This window comes from Lathamus discolor, chromosome 8, assembly GCF_037157495.1.
Source record: "Lathamus discolor isolate bLatDis1 chromosome 8, bLatDis1.hap1, whole genome shotgun sequence".
Taxonomy (NCBI): domain Eukaryota; kingdom Metazoa; phylum Chordata; class Aves; order Psittaciformes; family Psittacidae; genus Lathamus; species Lathamus discolor.
In genome coordinates, this window is record NC_088891.1 from 19,513,868 (window position 1) to 19,539,904 (window position 26,037).

The window sequence follows — 26,037 nt, forward strand, 5'->3', positions numbered from 1 at the left end:
CACCCAATATAGGTAACTTAAACCAGAAAACTTAATTATAAAAGTATTACCTGACAGACAGGCCCACACTGTTTAGACTTTTCCATTGTTCTTTAATACTAACATGACTGCTTGCTCAACAGCAAAAATCCCCCTAAACTTGAAAACCCAAATCTCATGCCGAGGCAGACCTTCTAACTCAGGTGAAGAAAAAGCTGGGGTGCAAACCTTGTTCAGACTGTTTGGCAGGGAAAGGCATATGGCTTCACCAGCTCGAAAAAGAGCAGCTGTTCATAATAGCACTTTCACCCACAGGACAGAAATCTAGTCTTCTGCTCTCATTTTTCTTAGCACATGATTAGTTTGCTAAGAGCAGAGTTTCATTAACAGCAGCAGGCAGCGTGGATCCAGAATACACAGGAATTCAGGCAGAAAACAAGTCAAGAAGCTCTCCTCAGACACAGAACAGGTTTTTGGAAACGCATGAACTTTAGCTCTAGGAGAAACGAGGGTCTTAGCTGAACCCAAGAAATAGTTCTCACATGGACAGCAAGAAACTCAACATATCAAGACTCATCTTAATACTAGTATTTTAGTATACTTACAATGAAGTAAGCTCTCTGCATATTTACCCAAATACAGTGCTGTTCTATTACAGGCACAGTTAAATGTCAAATAATCCACAATTCCCCTTGAAGCAGGTACACTGAAGAGTACTGCCATGAATGGGTGCAACACACTACATGTACACCTTTACTATCTATAATGCATGGTAATGTATAATGCCCCCCAACAAACAGAACAGCCTGGTTTGCTTTTGCTGTTTAAAGCTTCCAAGAGGACACAGATACACGAACTACAGCTAGATAAGCCTCAGATTTGTCATTTCCCTTAAATTAAATTGCCTCCTTTTCCACAGGACTCAAGATACACAAATTCTTCTCCAGAGTTACACACATTGGGACCAAAGACTGAATTTCAGAAGCCTGCCAGATCAGTTTGCCGTTCTGGAATTCTAAGCAAGATGGATGTATAGCCAGTACTAGGGTAATAGTACTAGGGTAATATTCAACACTGACCAAGCTCAAGTATATTGAGCCAAGTAACAAATATTTAAGCTGTCCGGCTTCCAACCACCTTCAGAATTCAGGAAGTCTACATAACTGGAAGCAGACAGAAGGTAAGGCAGCATTAACTCAATGCCTACACAAGAACTTGTGCATGCCTTCCTATTTGAGTATGAATCCCACTGTCTGCAGTAAGTAACACACAGTAAGCCCAAACACATTTACACTACAGGATCGTTCAAACCCTGTGTTCAGTTCTAGGACCCTCACTACAAGAGAGACCATTGAGGTGCTGGAGCAGGTCCAGAGAAGGGCAATAGAGCTGGTGCAGGGCCTGGAGCACAAATGTGATGGGGAACGGCTGAGGGACCTGGGGGGCTCAAACTGGAGAACAGCAGGCTCAGGGGGGACCTGATTGCTCCCTGCAACTGCCTGACAGGAGGATGGAGCCAGGAGGGGCTGGGCTCTGCTCCCAAGGAACAAGGGATGGGACAAGAGGAACCGGCCTCAAGCTGCACCAGGGCAGGTTTAGATGGAGCTGAGGAACAATTCCTGCCCCAGAGGGTGCTCAGGCATTGGAACAGGCTGCCCAGGGCAGGGCTGCAGGCACCATCCCTGCAAGTGTTCACACACTGTGGAGACAAGGCTTCAGTGCCATGGGTTAGTGGTGGCCTTGGCACTGCTGGGCAATGGTTGGACTTGATGATCTTTAGGGTATTTTCCAATTCAGTTGATTCTGTGATTCTATGGTTCAAGGACCATAAGAAGTAAAACCAGTCAGATCAAACTACAGCAGTAGTCATGCCTATTTCACCTGTTCCCAACTTCAGTGCATCATACACTGCATTTTGTATTGGACACTTGCAAGGTTTTTTTGCTGCCTTTTTCAGTTTTAAAAGCACATGACTATAACTATCCACACATCCAAGACCTAACAGACATCAGCCAGTGCCAGAAGGCTACTCATTCCCAGAAACAGTAATTCACAACAGTTTAAAGGTTCAATTTGGCTTTGTCCAGATTGTGTTCTATGCCAAAATGCTGCAAAATATGAAGTAGATTCAGAAGTTTCCACACTGCAGCACGAATTATATGCATTTTCTAAAGCAGAGATTTGCCTGATCTACATGCAAGTACTTGGTGCTATCCCATCAAGTCATCTCTACTTCAGATCCATCGCTTCTGGCAAGATTAACAAGTACATGCACTGTAATCTTTCCATAGCTATCCTCACTTCAAAGAGGCATGTTTAGGCTGTGATCTGTGAAGCTTCTTTCTGCCTCATAGTTAGTGAGAGCTACTACTTTTTGAAGCATCCTTAGCTTTGTTTTTTGCAACACACAAGTCTGTTTAAAACCTGCCCTGGTTTTACAAGTCAGGGTCAGGTTAATCTTATCAGTGTGGGATAATACCAAGTGCATCTACAATGTGCAATACAACATGACGAAGATAATCCTTACATTTGTCAATGTTTCTTACAGTAGATTCAGTTAGCAGGCTTGCTACCACATCTGGGAAATTTAATGCGAGAGTCCCTGGAGGCCTTTCAGATTAAGCCACATACCAAAGTAAGAATGAAAACCTAAGCCTCAAGAGCTTATCATTTGAAACTTACCCTTGAGAAATTAACATAGAATTCCAAAAGTATACTTATACAGCAGTGTAACAACTCTGAGAAACTCAGATTCCCCCCCAAGATACTTTGGCCTTAACAACAGATTATACATACTAGAGTTCTCTTTTCCTGAGCAATGCTTCTTGGGTATTTGAGAAGATTATGCTGGTATCAGTTTGGCTGAGCATGTCTGTTTTGCATGATAAAGCACACAACTGGTAGAAATGCTGAATGTTCCTAGCATCTACAGACTGAGGCAACTGAAGCCATGAAAAGCAGAGCAGTGACTAAGCATCCGAATAATGCAAGACACATTAATGCATAATTAACATAAAGCAGTTATAGTAGGTCTACTCATCCTCCACTGTTGAGAGGCAACAGATTCTTTCTTAATTGTATTCACAACATGTTAACTTCCCACCTAGTTCAACCAAGTTTGTTGTGCTGTGTTTCTCTGGTACTGTTTCAAATAAAAAGAACAAACATGATACAATCAAGCTTCCACCAAACCTTAAATACAGACCTATTTAAGTGAAGCCACTCAAAACCAGTGCTTTTGTACTAAAGCTTACACTTCTAGCACACCAGGACTTCATTTGAACAGATACACCAGAATCTTAAACAGAAAAACAAGACATGTTTATAGGGAGGATATACAGAGATTTATTTAATCAGGTTTACTATTTACAGTTGAGATCACTTTCACATACTACTTTCTACTCTACATGGCTACATTGTTTCCAAACCAGTTGAAGATCTACAATCTAACAGTTCACTCAACACATAAAACCGCTCCTCATAGAAAAATGAAATATTTCATTATAGAACAGTAGTGCATACATTATACTCCTGAAAAGCCAGCTTGTATTTTAAACCACTAATGTTGGAAAGATTTGCTCTTGGAAGGTCAAAACTGCAGTCACATGATCCTAAAGTTCTGGGGTTTGGTTAGTCTTTTTTTTTTTCTTTTTTATTTATATAAAAGTGTACTGGACTTGAGTGTTCTTTAAAAAGTGACACTGGTGAGGGGCAAGATTCACATCTTTTTTCTCCAATTAAATACAGCTGGCTTCCTTTGTACAACTTTGGCTGAAAAAGTTTCATGTAGCAAAGGTTTTAAGACATCCTCTCTGTATGCAAGAATCAGCCAGTTAATGCTTAGAGGTAATCTACCAAAGTAGGCACACATCCTTTGACTTTCATATCAACCAAATGACACCAAACTTGCAAATGGTTCTGAAATTAGAAAGTTTACTAGTATACTAAAACATTTAGATACATGAATAGCTGGCTAAAACAGTGAAAGTCACAGGTATTATATGGGTGTGTGTAAAGCTGAGTTGTTTTGCCCATCACCAGTGTACAGTACAGCTGTCTCATCTGTGAAAGGTGGGCTTTGACTAAGCTTAGGGCAAGAAAGCTATTGCAGTAGACCTGGCCCGTTCACCTTCCACATGAGTGAGATAAGATTGAACTGCATGTTCACATTCTCTTCTAGGCATAGGTTCCACCAGTGATGAGAAGCTCGTAGGCAGGATCCCGACTCCTCCTACATAGTACTATACAGGCACACAACATGCCCAGAAGCTATGGAGAAAAACAGAAAAAAGAAAACAAGCTGAATGCAAAGAAGGTACTTCAAGAAATTTAACCTCAGCACAGAAATTGTCAGCATGCATTGCAAGACTAAACATCCAGAAGGTAAATGGCAACAAATGTGTTGTTCTTGAGCAAGCTTCATGCCCTGCTGTGAAAAAGAAGGGCCACAAACTCCAGCCTGATTTTCTTGCAAGATTGTCTTGATGTCTTTTACAAAAGTGTTTTGGTCAGCCATCTGCATTCTGCCTCCAAAATCCAGACGGAAGAAGGGACTTTTTAATGAAAATTACAGATCTTTTAGACACTCTATCTGGTCTAAAAAAACCAAGTGAAATTCAAATGTGTTAGCCTCTAACTGCTACGAGAAAGAGCAGAACTTTAGTTTTATAAATCTACTTAACCCCTGAAATCTCTTTCAAATGCTCCATCTCTTAATGTTGTATTAGAAAGCTTAAGTCCAATGTGAATTTTTCACTCTAAAGACATTTTCTTGCTCTTAAAATTCAAAGCACCATGATTCTGCTGACAAGTTTGTCAGGAATTTAGGGTATGATCAGCCTGTATATATTTACAAGGCTTAAATCAGATGAATGTAAGCAGGGATGTAGGGCATGATATTCTTCAGAAGCTGCATATTTACTGAAGGTAAAATAAGACCGTACCTACTAAAAAAAGATCAGGTCAATCTTGTGTCCTATGATCAGGAATATCTTCTAGTCAAGTAAGATATTATCCTGATTTGGTTATATGGATAGAAGTTTATTCACAGATACAAATACTTCAAGAGACTTCTGTCATAGCTCTGGATTACTTAGCATCACCCAGAAGGTAAGTTTCCAAAAACAGCCCCCCCAAGAAAACTCACCCCAAAACCCCTTTGAACAGAAAGCAAATAGAATAAAATGGCTGAGCAGACAATGAAGTATACAGCTTCTTTGCAGAAACTGCAAAAACCCAGTGAAAATAGAGCACTGGGACATAAAAGGAGAATTACTAACTTTTTAAAATCAAGTCTGATGCAAGCATCACATGTGAAACATGTTTTAAACCTAAATGATGGCACATGTAACACAGTAGCTCAGTCCACTCAAAGACTGAACAATTTAAGAATTCTGTATCTAAATAAGTAGCAATTTAAAAAGTGGCATGATGAAATTCTCATATAAGCTTTTAATTTCCTGGAAAAAGACAAGCTGCAAAGATTAATAAAATTCTTTGTCTGGAGTGCATTACACCTGCTTTGGATCTACAGCAGAAACCAGCTCAAATTCAAAGAAGTGTATGAAGTAACATACTTCACGGAAATGATGACTGACTACAAAAGCTATCTTTAAGGATGAACTCTGCAGATAATCCAGCAGCACTTCTGCTGCACTGCAATGCCTTTGCTCCCTTCAGTTTGCCATCTATTTATTAATAGTTCTGTGCTGTCACTGTGGTTGAGACCAAGGAATTACTGGATGCTGGAAGATTCCCATGGTAACTGATATTCCCATGGGCATATCGATTACTTCTGTGCAGAGAAGACTAAGTTGTCACAATCCCCAAGCCTCATAAAAATTCTCCTCTTCTCAGTCTTTCCATTTGAAAGAATGTACTGAAGGCTGAATTTGTTGACTGTAAGCTATCAGAGGTGATGAACTTTGGACAGCCTTCTTGCATAACATGAAATAACCATCAGTTGAGAGTGGACTCTACGCAGTGAGTCTAGGAAAGGTAGTAAAATTCACCAAAAGGTAAGAAAAATGTAATTACTCCTCCAAGTTTACAGGCCATGACTATGTAGGTTACAGGCCATTTGCTTCAAGTGTCCATTCTTACCTCCAGTTCAATTAGCACACAGGCTATTTTGCTGAGAATCAGGCTAAAGACATACTTAAATCCTGTATTACAAACATGAGGGTGTCACAACTTGCATCTTACATTTCAGGAGATGAATAACAGAACAACTGGAATAGTGTTCAGTACCAATTTGACTGAAATGTTGTTTTAAAAACATGTGAATGTATAATAATTCGAACTGTGGAGCAAAGATACAAGAATATGACTTCTGGTAGACTTAAATGTGATTACCACTCAGTGAGTATTACCAGACAGGAATTTCAAGGGTATTCCCAACACCTTGTATCCTATACTTACCTTCATTCATTTTCTAAACAGGTATCATGTAGCTTGTTTTACCTTCAAGCAAAAACATTTCCAAATGCTATACTGCAGCACTAGCAAAGACATTTCTCTAATGCTCTTATTTTCTTGATGAACTATTTAGAAATTATGTACTTCCTGCCAATAGCTTGGTTACTGACACGTGGGGACAAAGCAAAGAGCACTCACTGCAGAAGGGATACATGTAACATGCTTGCCTAGAATGGATGAGCCAGGAATAACAGTTGGGTACAAGCAGCCACAGCATTTGTGGCTCAATCATTGGGAGGACTATAACTGCTAGATTTTGGGATGTACTTGTTAATCAACCTGCAAACTCCAAAACTAGGAATAATGCCTCCTCTTGGGATTCAGCTTACTCAGCCTCAGAACACACATTTTTTTCCTACATAAAAATCTGCCACAGTAGTCATGGTTGTGGTAAATACTTTTATTTACATTACACAAATACATTTTGATGTTCAAGACGACTAAATATTGTTTTACCAAAGAATTTAAGAATGGCAGTTAAAACAAATACCTTCCTTCAGAAGCCTAAGCACAGATCTCATCGCATTTAAAGCTCCATACCTGGAATAATCTGGTTCTGCACAGTTCCACAATATTACTGTACACAGTGTTACCTATAAGTATATCCTCGTAGCATTGAAATAGAAATTGAAATAGAAATGCCTGTTAAAGGCACAAAAGTAACTTGGAAATTAGTTTTCAAGTCTCTGGTATTCATCATATGCATTACATTTCTGAGAGGCCATAACATTGGCACAGGCTCAAAATGATATGAATAATGCGCTAAGCCTGCCAAATTCATCAGCATTCAAAATTCCAATTTTACAGATATGTTTAGAAGGCAGCCCTAGGCTTAGTATTTATTCATATTATTTAAAACCGAGATACACATTAGTTTATTGCCTGAGTTTTTTTACAAGCATGGTAACTGTAACAATCAAGGTTCATCCGGGAGACAGCCAGTGCTTGATTTTAAGCAGGCAGCATCTCCAGTTCAGGATATCATTTTTTTGCTAAAGTCCAGAACATAAGAAATTTTTAAGCCATAAGGCAAAGCTCTGTTAACATGCTATCCAAAACCCTGGTGTATCTCCTAGGTGGGCTTGACATTATCTGTATGCCAGGAAACACAATTAAGCTGATGTACCTTTAAAATGGCATGAAGTTTGAACTATGTTTTAAAGTTTGAAATTAAATAGTATGCAAATTGTTCAAGAATTAAATATCAGAGCACATTCATGATACTTAATTAGCTTTCAAGAAGTAATTTTCCTCTTACTCTCTAGCAAATAACTGCACATACCATTGACTGTTCAACTATCTTCAAAGCTAACAGAATATTCATCCACACAGCAGTAGTTTTAGACCATGCATGGTTGAAAAGTTCTGTGTTAAAGTGTTTAGATCCTTTTAACCGATGTCCATTTACTCCCCAAACCAAGCAGGGACTAAAGCTTCCATGATTCTGTGCATACCTGTAATAACCTGGACGGCAGTTGAGAAGAAGTTTACAGATAAAGAATATTCTCTTACCTGAATAGCAGCAAATGCTAGTGCTGCCCAGATGACATACATCATGATCTCCTGAAGCTTCTTTACAACCAGAGCCTCACACCCCTGAAACAAGTACAATTCTTACATACCCATGGGGCAACCACATACAGACACACACACCAAGAAAGCCCTCAAAGCATCAAACAGGTCAGAAAGATAATCCACACACTAAAAGAAGTCATTAATTAGTATATCACTAAGGATGATGAAAAAAAAAGGTTTTATTTTTCCCCTAGAAACTATGTTTATTTCCTGTTAAAGCAGCAAATATACCCAAAACTTCATGCTCCCACCAACAAGAAAATTAAATGACTGTCAGCAAAAGCATGTGGCTAATAAGTTCCTACTTTGAGTGTCTTACCTCAGAATAAAGGTCCATCGGGCGGGTCAAGCTGCCAGTGCAATTGCTGAGGGCTGCTTTGCAGCAGCTAAGCGGCACACTGTTATTTTTAGTTTGTTTGAACCAGACGGTATTCTCCCAGTCTGAGTAGTTATGGATCCCACAGCAGCGCAACTGGAAGATCACACAGGTAAAGAGCCAATGGGTTTATCAGTCAAGAAGTGGGATGAGACAGTAATTCTAATTGCAATACCAAAAATATCCAGATTACCCAAACATGTACAATTATTTAATATTAAGAATATGCAAGTGTATTAAGATCATGTCCCACCGCAGGAAAATAAGCAAGTACTAAATATTTTAAATCAAACACTGACTCACAACCAATTACATAAAATGCAGCTCTGCATCAACAGTGTCAGAATTCCACTAATTTTAACGAAGTTCAGCTATTTGTTGACCAATCAGCTGTTTCCCAGATTTGTGAGAATAGGAGAAAAACTGCTACACAAGTAGCAGAGCAACATTGCATTCGTGTTTTAAGGACAGAAAAGACTGCAAAGTTCCCATGATTCTCATCATCTCACCTGCCTCTGTACATAGTCAATAGCACGACTGGCTGCATCAGGATTTGTCCCATTGTATCCATTGTATACTTTCCGAATGCTGTGATCAACTTCATCCTCTACCTGTTAAGTAGTAGGAAAGCATCTGCATTAGCACACCAACAGAAGCAGTACAGGGCTAGGTAAAGTTATTTCACTGCTCATTATAGTAATGCAGGAAACCAAGGTAACTCCCTATCATCTGAAATCAGCATATTTGGGTGGTACAGCTTCTTACAATTCTAACTTGACTTCTGCAAAGATATTGGTAGCTTGCAGCAAATGGGTAAGAAAACAACCCAAGCAGCTAGCTATCTTCCATAAGATTTTAGGCAAAGCAGCTTTGCCAAATACCTCAAGAGAAATTGCTTTTATTATGACAGTGTGGCAGACATTCCATGAACTTCAGGACTCTCCACCATAGCATTCATTCACCTTTCTACTTCCTACTTCTCCTTCAAAGTTCCAAACCAAACCCAGTATAATAATCAATGCTATCTCATTCCCTTTGGGACCACAAGGATACAAGTAAGTCATACCACCTCCTCTTCCCATTCTGACTGAAGCACAAGTAAATTCCCAAAGATGAGGTCTTCTGGCTGACTATTCTACCAAGCTCTCTGCTCAGTCCCAGTCCCCCCACATCTCCTGAGAAACGTTGATGACTGTTGTACATACTGGAATAGCTCATAAAGCTACTGCAGATGAGTCAAGCTGCTAAAGATGCTGTCAAGCACACGTGTTAGAAATGGCTGCCACCCAAGAATCATCACTTATCCCCCAAAAAGGTGTCTTATAATGCCCATTTTGGAGGAAATCCGATTAGAACCATTTAATAACATGTTTCACTGTAAACTTATTTAAATGCACATAAAGTGTGGTGTAGCCAAACATTTGTACAATAGTAAGGCTCTGAATTGATTTTTTCCCCATTACATTCAACAGGAATTATGTACAAGGAATGTAATCTTGAGGCTGAGCATTAACTAAGCATGCATATTCTTCAGATTTGCAAGTTACTGTAGGAGGGTCTTGCCAACACATTCCCTTAAATGCTTTACTGGAACAATTTTCTACACAAGAAGTTGCACAGGCTTCATTCCCCACCACCCAAGAATGCTGGTTGTCTTTACAAGTAAATCTGTATCAAGATAGATAGGAATAAAAGTCAATTTAGCCTGCACAGGCAGCTTGTTTCAGACCAGCATAAAATCAATTGTTTGATGATTTAACTACTGTGATTTACAACTGTGATTTATATAACAAACCCAGCTGTTCAATTTGTCATATAGGTTTTTAAATCATTTATTTCTGTGCTTCCTTGTATATCATCTGGCGTATGGTTCAATTAGGGCAACATTATGCCTGAAAAACCATGCAAATTACATACAATGCAAACTGAAGCCACTAGCTTGTGCTAACTGGCAGGTTTTATGAAAAATAAGAAATCAACTACTCCACCCAGGGGGAAAAAAGTCATTAAATCCTCAACCAACTGACAGCCTGTTTAATCCCTACTGCCACTTACAAAAAGCCTTACTTTTACCAATAAAGAGTCAATGCTAGCAGATTCTGCAACAGGTCACAAAAGTATCACAATGTGACCTGGACATGCTCCATAGTGTTCTGAAGGAGCAGGAGTCTGAATGGCATCAGGTTTACAGAATGAAAATTAAGTGCTTTCAAGATCAGTCATTGTGTTTTCAAGGGGCACAATGCCACTTTCTTGAGTCATTATATTCAGTCCTGCTTAGTACCAACAGTTATGATGAGCAACTGCTCTGACTTGATGTTTCCTTTTGTTTGTAAAGCATTGATGTGAAATTTGTATGGTTAACAATGAAGTAATCCCAACATGATGCAGGTGCTTTTTAAAAAATGAAACCAACAACCAAGGAAACCAATGACAAAAAACACACACATGCCATGTAAAACCAAGAGAACAAGATTAACGAAGCACAGAGCTGCCTTATTTATCCTGGCAAAAATAATCAGAAATACATGCAGATTTCACTTCCTACTTCACTGGTAATAAATTAGGTTATTTCTCACACTCCTGCTGTACTCTAAAACGAGTTTAAGATATGAAGTACCATAGGGTAACAGAGCACTGCCTTTTTACTAATAAAACCTGCCTGATCTTTCAGAAGATTTAAGATTCTGTTTTCAAATACTGACTCCCACAAATGATTCATATAATACCATGCTGACACAAAAAAAGAGATAATCCCTCTTCCCTCAAGCTCTGGCCTACAGCTGTGAAACAGTATGGTAGCAAAACAAAAGTGAGAGGCAACATGAAACTTGGATTGGTCACAGCTTACAAGTGTTTCAAGTGTGCAATTTCAGACAGGCTAGGAAAGAAAGATCTATGCAATGGCTTCTATCTGCTTTGAATGCTGTTAACTGAAAAGAGCAAGCTACTTTAAGACCAAACACAGAAAAGTGTAAGATGACCACAGCTTAGTCCGCATCAGATCCATGGTTAATTCCTGAATAACAGCCATACTGTAATACAGTACACCCTTGGTAAGTACTAGAGCATCGGGCAACCATTCCAGTTAATGTGTAAGAACACAACATATTTCCCATTCTCCAGGAACGGTACTGCCTTCCTCAGTTGCTTTTAAGGACTACTTCCACTACCAGCTTCAGAGTCCCAGATGATCTTCTCAGTGCACTGCCAAGATTCCAGAAATCAATGTAGACCATGTGGAAGACGATATCCTGAATTTAAGCACTGCCAATAGAGCATTTCTGTTGTAACAACCCATTCTACCCGTTACCAAGCTAGAATTCTAATGCTTAGCTTAAGGTCCTCTTGTGTACTGCATACTCAAGGCAGCCTTCCCTCGTAAACCAAGCAAGCACTCTAGATCTTTACTTCATGTTTGTCTCACTGTTTCTTCCACAATAGTACAAGAAAGCAAGGAGGAGAGAATACTGAACTAGAAAGACCTGGGTGGTTTATATAAATGCAGAAGACCAAAGAAAGGTTAACAGTGGTGTAGTCCAGCTTGCTATTAAACTATCACTGGAGTGTCCTATACTGCAATGATACTACATATCACAGCTAAAAATGCCTTTTCTCCTAGTTTTTGGGGCAAAATTTAGATGCAGATATAACAACAGCCAGTGAAACTGTGCAAGTTAGAATTTTGTCAAGCTACACTGTGGTATCTGTAATAGCATGTGGCATATTTCTGCCACATTCTATGCTGGTAGAAACACCATTAGAATCATTTTTCTGGCTCTGCTTATTAACTTCCATTGAACAAACAGTGGAGAAATCATTTCTTTAGCCACACCTCCTGTCAACAACCTGTATAAAGCTAGAGAGTATACATTAACACATTCAATCTATTTGATTTTATCATTATGCAGTGTTAGTTTGCATACCAAAACACAAGACAACATTTAAGTTACTGCATATCAAAACAATATGCTCTATGTTCATATACTGTGTAACCTAAATCATTCACAAAGCATAAATAAATTAGAAGATCATATGGAAAATGGAAACATACCCAACCGAGTAAACATGACCCCCTCCACTGTGCAACTGTTAATGACACATTCCAGCTAGATTTTTGCTTACAGGAAAGCTTTCTGCTTTACTTTGAGGAATATCGATGCTCTAAATTTTAAGATAATGACATCTCAAATTAATCCACATAAAGATTTGGTTTTATTCCCTTAACAAATACCTATTAACATTTCCACAGAAGCAAATGCAATAAAGTCAACACCTCTGTATTTTGGTCACAGTTTCACAACAAAGCACTGGCTGAAATTGGGAAGTTATTACCTTTGCTCTGTAAATGTATCCAAGGACCACCACCACAACTTCAGTGATGAAAACCAAGAGCAGGATGATCACAAACTGCAAAATACAATCAAGAGTGTGCAAATAATTTTACCCATTTACTCTCTGAAAGTCACCATATAGATTTTTGCTTCTTCAAGTAATTTTTCAGGTAACATTTTGATTTAACAGATAACAAAGCAGGCAATTAATTTGACCAAATGAGCCCAGAATTAACTGCATCAAGGAACTGTAGCATTCACAGCTTCACCAAGGAATAATAAGCTGCCCAGCCAGGCAAGTGCTGATCATTAGGGCTGAAAACACCATACTGGAATGCTTTCATCAACTGTTCCTTTTCAATCTTCTTTCTATAAGATAAATATGAATGCCGCAACAAAGAAGCTCCCCAGGCTGTTACTAAGAGTGGTAGATGGACTAACAGGACTGTTTCCTGACATTAAGTCCTGTAACAACTGGCAGAGACAGCAAGCTATACATTTCTCTTGGCATATTTAAGATCATTTTTAAAATAAACTGCTAAAGAAGTCTATACAGCATCTAACAAAGATAAAACCAAACAAAATGAGGGGACAGTTTAAATACCGGCCTCTCTTCTACTTAATTCTCAAGCTGAAATTACAGTTAAAATTCATGAAAACACATAGCATTAAATGCCACAAATTAAGTGCTCATATTGAGCCATAAAGGAAAATATTTAGGCATCATAACAACCCTTAGTTAACCTCGACACAAAATACTGAAAATAAGAAGGCTCCTGGATCACCTCTCTGTCCAATTTCAGCTTTTCAAACAGAACAGATAAAGATGAGATTTAATTATACAGCTTTATACTTTATTTTTTAATGAGATAGCCACAGTCCTAAAAAAGGTACAACTAAGCCTTCTGCTGCCAGGACTGGCTAATTTCACACCAGGATTTGGAACAGAAAATCAAAATGAGATGTTCATAACAAAATATAAAGAGAATACATCTAAGGCCATAAAATAAGACTAGAACAAGCTTAAAAAAAATATTTAGAAGTCCATTTAAAGAGAAGGCAGCAAAACATACAATATCACATAAAATCTCTGCAGCTTACCGTAGCAAGTCCACACCGACTTTCTCGAACTGTGGCACAGCACCCAATAAGTCCAATGATAAAAAGAAGTGTTCCCACAGCTATGATGATAACTGCTGGAATCAACGTGTAGACATCTTCAAAGAAGTGATCATAGTCATCATATGTGATGAACACATAGGCTCCCACATAGCACAGTATGCCTGCTGCTGCCTACAACAGACAATAACACACTAAGTTCCTTTGAACACCAAATCTGCATTTCGGCAAGGCTGATGAATGAGTGTTTTATCAAACTCTATAAAGCAGTCTTCCTCAGACTTTGTTTAAGTTTAGACATCTTTGCTAAGTTACAGCATATGTTTACTAGGAACATCTCAAATGAAGGCCAACCAGTAGTTTTCAAATTACATTCATTATGCAAGTCATATGGAAGTCATAGCACATCATCAAGAAATGATGGTAACCATGCTATGAACACCAAGATCTTGCCCCCTACTCTCAAATACTTCCTTCCCATGCTGTGAACTAAGTTTTCTACATAGTCTAACATTCACAAACCGTCTCATACTTTTGAGAACAGGATTCCAATCCATCCAAGCAGCAAGTTATTTGCTATTCCACAGGCTTTCAGAACACGTATGCAGTTAATTTTACCTGCTATTATTTACCTACTACTTATTCTTCCATTTCACTAATTACTACCTAAGATTTAATATTAGAACAGCACACACATTGCAAACTTTAACCTCTACTAAGGAAAGATAAACTGCTAGAAACAGCATTTCTGAAGCATTCATAGGACTGTAAAAATTAATTCTAATCAACGAAGCAGGTAGGAAGAAATATGAAACACTAGTTATTAAAAGACAAAACCAAATACCCAGAAACACATACCACAGAACTTTTAAAAGGTATGTTTTCAGAAGGATCATTGTACAAAATGGTCTTTATTAAACAAAGATACAAAAAAGCCAGCTTAAAGTTCCTGCAAATAAGACCTTTAGGATGGAGCTGACACTATATATATTTACAACACTAAGACAAAGCACTCATCAATCCAATGTGACCTTACTCCTCCCTTACAGCTATCCCAACACATCAATACCTTCATTAACTTTAAGCTGAGCAGACCACTGAAGGACAGGCAGCTGTTGCTTGAGGAGCCAACTAACAGACATTTATTTCAAAGGGCCTTCCCAATTTCTACTTTACAAATGTCCCATCCTTGTGCTGCAAAGAAGAGGGCAGGCAAACATGCACATAGCTGGTTCCAATTGTTACAATAGCACAAGTCTGGGCTATGCTATTGTAGAAACAAAGAACCAATGAGTAATTAAGGCCATGAGGGACCTCAGGGGATGATACAGTCCAATCTCTGCCTCAAAGAAGGGCCTACAGTGAATTCAGACCAGGTTTCTCAAGGCTTTGTCCAAAGTCTTAAAAAAAAAATAAAAATCTAAGGATGGAGTTTCCACAGCTCTGGGCATCCTGTTCAATGTGGCATAGAACAAGACAAGCTGTAAGGTGACTGGGTCCTAGTATTTCAGCATTGTTTGCTACTATGTACTAGATATCCTGCAGTATTACTGCAACTACTTCCCATAAAACAATACTGCAAAAACACTACTAGAATAATACTTTATATACTGAATTATTTCCCACAGCACTCTGTTACACAAACACTATGTCAAAGACAAAGGTTTTAAGAGCCAGCTCAAAAGCACCATCAGTTCTGCATGGATTTGTGCAATATTCTTCACCCCCTCCCTCTCTTTGTGCAGTGAAGGTAAGTGTGTACTCCGCAGGAATCTTAAAAGCATTCAGGAAGCTCACATTTATCCAACACAAGGTGCTATGTAGATACAACAGTAGAGACACTGAAAATTCAGTTAAAGTCTAAGACCAACAGCAAGACATCTCCAGACAAGATTATCTGAAGTGAACAAGCTATTACAAAATCGCCCCTTTGCATGAAAGATGTTGAAATGCTAATCCAGCTACAGAAATGCATGGCAAAATGCAGACATACAATTTCTGTACACAAAGCAAAGGCTCAAAGTAGTGTCACTGAACAATGGAATTACATTAACTGTTGCCCAGCAATGAACTGTGTGAATGACAGGACAGTGATGTAATCTCTCATTTCTAAGAACTAACATGCCTATCAGAAGCATGCTATACTGCAAGGCAGCACATAAAAAAACCCACAGCTGTGGCTGGTATCACGCACTTTAGAAAATATACCACAAAAGCGAAATCAGAACCATTTGTGAACCCCTTTGTCTTTCTCTGTTGTGTGAAAATTAAGTGGCTTCCTTCTTTAAGCAAAATCTGGTTTGTAAACTGCATGAGCACATATATTTAATAAATCTTTTTGAAACACAAAGTGTAACCTTTAAAAAAAACCAAACCTGCTTACAGGTGTTAGCTTTCCTTCCCTACTGTAAGAAGCATATACTTTTTACAGAACTTTGCTCTTTCAGCATTAAGAACTCAGACAAGCTGAGTCTGACAAGTACAGACATTAAGTATCATCTTGGAAACTAAGAAAAGCCACATTCTGTGCCTGTTAAAAGAATTAGCTGGAAAGGCAGATTTTTCTTTAGACTTCTCAGATTACAGCAGCCTGATCTGAAGACTCAACAAATCCTCTCCACACATGGAGATACTAAAACGACTAACTAGCCATGACAGCATTTGGCCTTCAGTTTTGCTTCTGAAGAATGTTGTGGAACTGGTGGTTCTGTGGAAGAAGCTACAGAATTGTGGGAACAGCAGGGTGCACTCATGTCTATAAACCTTGCACTAGAATCACAAGGAAGCTGAAGATAAAGACATTGCTTTGAGGAGCTGGTTGAAGAGATTCTGAGGAAGAGTAATTTTTGAGGATATGATAACCCCAGGTAGAGGCAAAGGTACCTGCTGGAGCTTTCAATAGTTCTAAAAGCTATGGAGATTAAAACTTCTTTCCTGTGTAGCACAGTTTAACACTATTTTTGAACAGGCACATTACCTAGCCTACCATAGAACAACAAAACCAGCAACACTAGCCTGTTCATTTATAGGAAAACAAGTTTCAAATGCCTGCTGTTTTCCTTTCACATTGCAACTTCAAGATGCTTAATATTTTCTGTAGCCTACTTTAAAACAGGAGGGGAGGAGGTCTCTAAATCAGTATTTCAGCTGGGATTAGGAAAGTGATTTTGAAGGAATCTTTTTTGCTCAACTTCTGATGAATTTCACTTACTACCTTCTGGTTTGCAGCACTGGATACTCTTAGGAGTATATATCAGGATTCAGTTTGGAAGAAACTAAACCAGAAGATAAGGGCATTTACTGTGGTAATGGCTAGTATGTGTTGAGCCGATGGGACCAGACTAGCTTGCAGTTCATTATGCACGTTACCTGTTGCAAACCAAGAATAAAACTGAATGTGTGTTTTAAACAAAACAAAACAAACCCACAAGAAGAAAATCAGAACCCCAAAACATTATTATGCGTTTAAACAATCTCCTTCCCAAAAGGGGAATCATCTGGAGAAACTGAAATCTGTATAAAAACGATAATTAAAAAATAAATTAAAAGGAATCTCTAAGCTTGTTATTCTGTGGAGTAAATAGCGAATCTGCAGAAGTCTGAACTCACTCAAGTCAAAGACATTTGAATAAGAAGCCACCACATTTGCAGTCATGCATTTCCTATCATTAAATGGAAGCTAAATATATGAACTGCGCATAGTTCAAGTAACTCTTTCACAAACAAGGGCTGAAGGAAGGATTCCCAAACTTAATCTGCTCAAGGCTCTGAATAGAGCCAGCAGCAGCTCCTGAATCTGTGCCAGATCACATGTGTGCTCCAGGGAGACGACTGGTTATTCAGCATTCACACATCCTCTTTAGAGTTGTTTGCATCTAACCTGTAGTAGTGAACCTGAAGTGGTGTACTTTTATTTTAGGTTAAATTAACCTTCAAAAAGATGACTAGACAAGTCCAGTCAATAAAGACAGTTTGTTGCAAACAGCTTGAACAATCAGACATTCTTCTCATCAGAGGAAAATTTAAAAAATGCATAGACCTCTTGTAGTTCAGAAACAGCTTGATATTACTGCTTTGGCATGGGCCTCTAGGAGTTATTAAAAGCCAAAAAAATATGCAAAGAACTAAAGGGAAAGATGAAAGCTTGAATGACACAATGATACCTGCAATGGTAAACATTAGCCTCTTAAGCCCATGCCTATTTCATAATGACAACTTTCAAATGCGCTGAGGTAGGCAAGGCTACACACTTATTTAACTGCACCTTGAAACAGTTTCAGTTTTGGTTTTTGGTGTTGTTGTGGGTTTTGGTTTTTTTTGTTTGCTTGGGTTTTTTCCATTTGCCTGAATGTTTCTTACCTATAAGAAGAGACACTGGTTCAGTGGCTTGCTACCCAGTTTTTGGGCTTCTTTGAGCAGTATCTTAAAAAGTGTTATTTTTCCACACTTCCCCATTATTTGACTTCTACTCTATTTCTTTGACAGTTTCAGTTCTCTCCAACACTAGAGTATTTGTAGCCTAATTACTGTCAGATGAAGAGATTTCCTGGATCTGCTATCTTAAGTTTCCCTTTCAGCTTTCTGTCCTTCAAAAATCTAGTTCCTCAGTTTTAACTTCAAAGGCCCTATCACTGATGCTTATTTCTCTTTTACATTCTTTTCAACACTTTGCTACTTTCTCACTTTCCCCTTCCATCTGAAACAAATACACACACATACATGACATTCTTTTCTCTACTTGCTTAAATTAATACCCATCCACCTTAGAAACCAATGGTTTCATGACACTCTTCTATTTTGTTCTCAATAATAATTCAATTGGAACACTGAGCTACTAATTGTCTTGAAAAATCCTTTGGAAGAAAAAAACTAGCTATTCCATTCTATGTTGTAACACAGTTAGAAATAGTTTAAAGGCTTATAAAACAAAGCCATGTAAAATTCAAGTAAGCCAGACTGATTTGCCTATATTAGGCAAGTTCAATTCGGTAACCCTACGCATAAACCCCTCAAATTCAAATGGTTCTGCAGCTAAACCAAAAGGCTAAGCTAGGCTGCTTTTACATTTGACATTACAAATATCACTAATTGCAAAAGGTAGTGCACCAGATATGAACAATGTAGTCATTCTTTTACACCTACTTAGTCACAAGGGTTGTAAACTTGGCCTGGTGCTCCACTGTTTCCAGACAGCAAAGCCCTGCATGAGAACACCAGTGACTAACCCATGCTATGAAGTTTCACCAGGTAAAGCTGCATTTCAATTTCCATACACTACTGAAAGATATCACATTTAGCTTTGCAAGCTAGTTTTGGTTCTGTTAGGTATTAGCTCAAATTTTAATCACAAGACCAGATTCAGAAACTCCTGTAAAAGCTCAGGCAGAGACTTGAAACTTACCCTGCAAAGAAACGTAAATGACAGTAGTATGCTACTTAAGAGCAAATCAAAGACTACATAAAAATCTGGGCCCGGCCTATATCTGCTACCTGAAAATTCATGTCCAAATATTGTAAAAAAAAACCCCACCAACCCAAAACACTCAGAGGCACAACACTGAGTTTTAAATCCTTAATTCTTTATAAAAAATATTTTATACAAGGTACAGGATTCCAAACCCTAACATAATCCTGCAGTACACTCACTTCACTACTGAAGCACAAAACATTCAATTTTCACATTGAGAAGTAACTGTCCTTCAAGACATAAAAGGCTCCGGTCAAGTAATCCCTGACCGGCAGCCTTTGAGATCATTTGTCAATTAGAGTCTTTGATGACTAAATCCCTCTCAAAAAAATTCCTTCATTATCCCATCTTTTAAAGTCCAGATCCGAAACAATTCTCAAGCTCCCAGTAAAGCAGAAAAATTGCCTGGCTTATTCCTTTGTAAGGGGAACTCAGTTCTACTTTTGCTTTTTACTGCTAAATTTTAATCTATTTTCCCATTGTTGCATTTTCTTTCTTCTTTTCTACCAGAAACCCAAAACACACTACATGCACATTGATAGCAACAGCCCATCTTAGCACAGATAGCATTCTTGCTGTACAGAACTAAAGCCTCAAGATTTCTCTCAACAACCATACCAAAGGTTTTAGAATAGCTTAGTCAAATGAAATGTAAAATGAATAATTTCAAGTTAGTTAAATAACTGCAAGAGGAACTTAAGAAGTTAGTTTGCAGCTACGGAGTTGAAAGTGTTACAGAAGCAGAATTCATTCCTTTTCTCAAGGATGAGGACACAGAGGTGAAGAAAACCTCAGAGCAAACACAGGGAATTAGGTACAGTTTTAGCCAAGCAGGCTGTCATAGCACATTCTTCAGGAACCTACAATACAGACTCCCCTTTTCTGAAGCAAGACTACAAGCATCTCTGAATATTTTTATCCCCTCCCTTATATCCTAATCATGAGCCTGAACACATTTCCCTAGCATTTTTGTCATCTCATTTCTTCAAAACTGCTTTCAACCGAATTATTTGTAATTGGTCATATTCAGCATTTCATTCTCAAGATATCAAAAGTCTTTCATCTTATCAACTATTTTGACTTTTTTCTAAAGCCTACAGTTTAATGGTTTGCTGTCATACCATTTATTTCCCTACTGAAGAAAACCCACACGACATCCTAAATCTTCTGACAGATCGATCAATGTTGGAATTTCCATGCCATCAAAAACATGTCAGAGAATGCATGTACCAGAAGTTCCATAATTCAATTTCATAATCTAATTTTCAAAAAGTCATACAGTCTTTCACACTACAATTCCTCCTATGCAACACCCTTCCTTAAAGAAAGGGACTTAGCGCCATCTAAATGAAGTCACTAGTTGACCACACAGATCTTGTGCAAACTTAAGGCAAGGTAAAGTTCAACTGAATGTTTGCTTTTTCTTTGCCATTTATCATATCTACTCCAAACCTAATTTATAACAAAACATTAAGAAATGTATTAATCTGATCTGTATTCCTCTGATCTTTCCAAGAAGTGCAAGTTTTAACTGATGTTTCTTATCAATTCATTTCTTCTCAAAGTACCTTTTAACTTAAGGACTCTGCCAAATTATCCAAAATTCAAATGTATGCTTCATGCAAGATCTATATTATGCTGCTCTTGATGACTATTACTCATAATGCTGTTTTCCTGCAGAACTTTGTTTTTAAGGCAATATGTGTGTCTACAACAGATGTACTCCATGCCTGACACCCCTGCTTGCAAACGCAACTCAGCTGAACTGTCAAAGTTCTACAACAAAAGCTTGGAAAGGTGAGTTTAAAGCCTTTCTATCTGATAAGCCAGCACCTGTCCTGCTGCAAGGGGAAGGTACTTTCCACAGCACATATTCTTAATTAAAAAAACCCCAAAGCCTCCTGTAGTAGTAATTAATATTTAGGAATGTATAGTTAATATACGAATTTAAGCAGACGTGAAAAGTTTCCACAAAACTACACACAACCAAGACAACTATTTTATAGTGTCAAATAGAATATGCATTAAGTAGCATGGGACTTCTCAAAAGGAGATGGACCTGTAGATTCACTGACAAACAGAATGGAGTACGGGTTATTAAAGTCAGCAGTCATACATGATAAATGGGTGGATATGGCTATGTATGACCTGTGAGCAAGCCTCAGCTGATCTGCCTTTTTCAGAAGGCTTGAAAGAAATAAAGAAGTGACATCCTAGAATGCAGAGCATAACAAAAGTATCTCTGCCTTTTCTCCAGCAGTAGACACAATGTCCTGAACATCTCACATAAGATACCTACCAAAGCACTCTGAGCACCTACATCCTCCTATAAATGAGATCCATGGGGAAAGGTGAGAGTGTCAGGAAAGTTATAAGTCATTTCGACCAGCCACTCTTGCAGAGATTTCAATAGCAAACAATGCAGAAGTCTTCTACTGTTACTACAGTTGACCATGAAGATCATGACCATAATACCTAAGACTTATATATGACACCCAATAGAGACATCTAATTTATAAAAACATTTATAGAAGACTTCATATTTACTTGACCAATTATAGGCAGTTATCTATTGTAAAGTTTCAGTGGGAATCTGGAAGTTTCAAAACTGGAAGTTCATATGAACCAAGCAGAAGATTTCTGTAACACCACAGAAGCAATCACATTGTCAACTAGATAGGCACCAAATTACTAAATACACAGGCAACTAAGTCAGTAAAGGAAATGTGCTAGATCAAGAGTTGAAATTCTTCTGTCTCTTGCCATTTTAAAATGAAGATGTACTACTTTTGATTAAAGTATGTAGATTTCCTATTTTATGCTACAGCTTGCTAAAGAGAAGAAAAATGCTGATTTTCACAGTTCTCACTTTTCGAAAGCCTGCCTCATTCTACATGCAGCTGATGAGCCGTAAGGTTGTTCCAGCACAAGCAACCCACTTTCCTCCCTGCCAAAAAGCTATCAGCACAAGTTGACTTCTTAGGCTGGAGATGGTTGACAGAACACAAAATCGGTGACAATTTGACACAAAGTACATTCTATCTAAATACAATCCGTCCATTTTTAATTTGCTCAAGTTTGTCTCAAAAAAAAAAAAGTCCTTAACAACTGTGAAGTGATAGATTCAGCATTACACAAAATAACTTTGTACTCCACCACTGTTTAAGCTGAGTAACTGTAAACTTCAACATGCTACTAAATTACTAATGCAGTAAACAACAAGAAATACCTTTCAAACCCATAAATTATGAAAACTAAGCTTTTGGAGAGGGGGAGAAACTGCATATAGAATTTGTGTTCATTTATTCAGAACAGAGCCTAGTTTCTATCAGCAACTAAAGAAAAACCTACTTCAAGATGCCATTAATAATGCAACTCACAACTGTCTAGTCCAAAACTTAAAGTATGATGTAGCAGCTATTAAACAGCTTTTTAAATGGCATTTGCAGCTTTGCAGCTACGCATGTTAAGAAAAAGCCACACCCAACAAAGCAGATGCCAAACAAGAAGCTGTACTAAAAGGTTGATGTAACTACCTCATACTTCAGAGATAAAGAATGGAGCCCATACACCTCAGTCAAAATGACGGCCTCCTAATAATACACCACTTAAGAGTCAAATATGCCTCACATTTACTGCTCATCTCCAAAGACCTGTATAGACAAATGCTGGTGAGACTACACAGATATGCGCTTTCCCTGACCACAATTAGTTTTTAAGCACCCATGAGAGATATTCCTTTGTAAATATTTAGACAAAAATTTCCATCCTGCAACACTTGTTAGACTTCACGAGGCTTTCAGTATTAAATGAAGTAGCTATATATAGCTACCTTTTTATGCTCTAATATCTTGTCACCCACTATTACTTTTTCAAAGCTGAAATCTTTGAACAGCTGGGACAACAGATCTTCTGTTCCTGGAGCTGGGATTAGAGGATGAGAAATGCAATAGCTAAATGAGGAAAATGAATATTATTTATTTAGAGTTATGTCATTCTGACAGCCCAATTATTACAGTGAATACAATGCCATGCTGCAGCCTGCATAATGATCCTGAGAAAGGTCATTTACAGCAACCTTCTGATCCACCAACCCAGGTAAGCTTCTATCTTACTGTCAGCATGACTGTAGTTGTGGGAGGCTTAAGTGACCCGTAAGTACTACAGTGCAGCTGTGGTTACTGGAAGAGTGGAATGCAAGACTTGATTTTGGGCTATTAAGTTATATATAACTATTCTATATCATAGAATAGTTAGGGTTGTAAAAGGACCTTAAGATCATTCAGTTCCAACCCCCTGCCATGGGCAAGGACGACTCACCCCAGACTATACTGCCCAAGGCTCTGTCCAACCTGGCCTTGAACACTGCATGTCCTCACTTTGTGTTAAAAAAACGAGGAAGAAAACAGTGCTACATACTTACCACCGCGTATTGGGAACGGACGTCCTTAAAGTAGGTGGCCAAACCCTAAATAGCCATAACAGCACTACAAAAATTAAACTTTCAGAGACCTGAAAATCTCAATAATCTAACTCAATCTGTATTCAATTACACAACCGTCTTTACCTCAAGACCTCTAATGCCCGTTAAACCCCTACTGACAGACGACTAAGACAAGAGATTCAGCTCCATCCACCTCCGAACTTGGTGGGGGGGTGGACTGAGAGGGAAGGCACTGCGCCCACCGCTAAAGCAGGGACCCCGCAAAGGGGCTCAGGGCGCTTGTTAAACACAAAGCTTTTAAATACGCACGGAAATAGCGAGGTGGAGAAGGGGGGGAGCGCCCAGCTGCCTCCATGCGTGAGCGAGAACCGGACAGCAGCGAGGCGGCGCGGCCCAGGCCCGCAGAGCCCTCAGAGTCGAGCCTGGCGCCACGGCCGGCCCGGGCCCTTCCCTCACGACTGAGGAAGAGACACCCCCGCGCCCGGAGACCCCGACCCTCTCCAGCCGCGCACGGACTCACCCAGAAGATAAGGTTGAGGAAGACCAGGACGGTTTTGGAGGAGGTGATGCCGCACTGCCCCATGGCGCCCGCCGCCCCTCAGCCTCCGGCCCCGCCGCGCCCCTCAGCTCCGCTCCGCTCCGCTCCACCGCCGGCCCCGCCCCACGTGACCCAGGCGAGCAGAGGCGGCGGCGCCGCAGCCAGCCTAAGATGGCGGCCGCTCGAGTCACGTGGCGGGAGGGGGGCGGAGGAACCTAAGATGGCGAAGCGCTCCCTCTTAAAGGAACCGCTGAAGGGGTGAGGTTGTGGGGCCCCGCGCGCCTTTGGGATTCGCCTCAGGAAGGGTAGTCATGGCTAATGATAGCCCCGGTACACATCCACCTTCGCTTGGGGTGGTCAGCGCTCCTCCTGCCCTCAGAGCTTTCCGAGTCACGGCTAATCTGCCGCCCACAGAGGGTGTGAAGGTGTTGGGCTGTGAGGAGATCTCTGGGTGTGCTGATGGCCTTTAAAGGAGAAAATGAGCCCGTGTTATCTGTGCACCAGGCATGGCAGGCAGGGCGCGCGCACGTGAGATGAGGGGAACAACGTGCACTTGACAACCACGACGTTTAGCAGGAACAAGGAACACTTCCAGTGACGTAGAAGCGCATGGCTCCGGTTGCACACCCCGGCGAACAGTGAGGGCAGGCCAAGCGCTGCTGATTGTTGGAACGCTCCAGATGCACCCAAAGAGGGTGGGATTTGCCAGTGCAGAGCGAAGGAAAAGTAACTGAAGAAATCAGATGCGCATGGCCCCACAACCCGTGCTTTGCTGAGGCTGCATGTGCGCTGCAGGGGCCAGGGCAAGGTAACACCCACCGGGCATCCACCGCCCTGTTTATTCACCAGGTTCTAAGTGCAGCCAGCATGCAGCCCTTCGTTGGGAAGGCCTTGATTGCTGTCTTGCTGGTCAAACCAAACCCCTCCTCCCTGCTTCTCCTGGCATCATGGTATCTTCCTCCTTGAGCTCGCTTTCATTCTCCTCCACTCTAATCCTCCACGTTCCCTAGAAATGCCTGTCGTTCCTGAGCTGGGCTCCCCTGCCTGGTGAGCTCGCTCAGCAGCGTCTCCTTTTCCAGCAGATTTACATCTTGGGTGGAACACCCATGTTATGGAGGGTCTTAACGTCTCAGGGATCACTCTTGTGAAGGCAGACAAGTAACAATCACTTACATCCCCTGCTCCGTTTCCATGGTACCAAAGGTTTTTTTCCCCTCCTACAGTTTTGGGAAGTTATATCCAGACCCAGTTCCTGGGTACCATGGAGATACTAAGTCTTTTTTTCAGCTTTCAAGGCCCTATATGCTCATGGATGAAACTTCCCAATCTTTCCAGTGTTATCAGGCCATTTTCTGTCACAAAAATGGACTTATGGACCCGGAAGATATGCTCAAAGTTGTCTGCACTATTAATGTGGTTCTGCACTCAATATATGGCATTTAGAGTGTGGTTATGTTGTGTAATTCCTGCTTTCTAATGTGCTCTTTGTGCTTTACATATTACAATTCCGTGACATATGGTATTTTTAAGTGTATATAGATTATGCTATCAAAAATGCCACTATGAGTTGATAGAAAAAAAGGCTTTCTAGGAGTTTGATAGAAAAAAGGCTTAATAATGATATTTAAAGACTCTTAGATTTTCATACAACAACACTGTTGCGCAATTTCAGTGTTGAACTTGGCAAACCTAACAGCCTGCTCTGATTTTCTATATGAATTTTCTCTA

General features: G+C 39.6%; 1 protein-coding gene across 1 annotated transcript; it reads right to left on the reverse strand.

Annotated features, from left to right (window-relative positions):
• Positions 1-3,300: 3,300 nt before the first annotated feature.
• On the reverse strand, positions 3,301-24,431 carry TSPAN3 (tetraspanin 3). Its single transcript, XM_065688575.1, has 7 exons — positions 24,292-24,431; positions 13,843-14,034; positions 12,743-12,817; positions 8,917-9,018; positions 8,351-8,503; positions 7,969-8,052; positions 3,301-4,248 (listed from the first exon to the last, which is right to left on the reverse strand). The coding sequence occupies exons 1-7, from the start codon at positions 24,352-24,354 to the stop codon at positions 4,156-4,158; spliced, it is 762 nt and encodes a 253-aa protein (XP_065544647.1). The 5' UTR covers positions 24,355-24,431; the 3' UTR covers positions 3,301-4,155.
• Between the last annotated feature and the right edge of the window lie 1,606 nt (positions 24,432-26,037).

Excerpts from the sequence above, each read along its gene's own strand:
- TSPAN3 (XM_065688575.1), bottom strand. The coding sequence starts at position 24,354 with ATGGGGCAGTGCGGCATCACCTCCTCCAAAACCGTCCTGGTCTTCCTC. Across the intron at positions 9,019-12,742 it reads GATACATTTACAGAGCAAAG|GTAGAGGATGAAGTTGATCA; the intron begins GTAATAACTTCC and ends ACTACTTAACAG. Across the intron at positions 8,504-8,916 it reads TTGACTATGTACAGAGGCAG|TTGCGCTGCTGTGGGATCCA; the intron begins GTGAGATGATGA and ends GTGATCTTCCAG.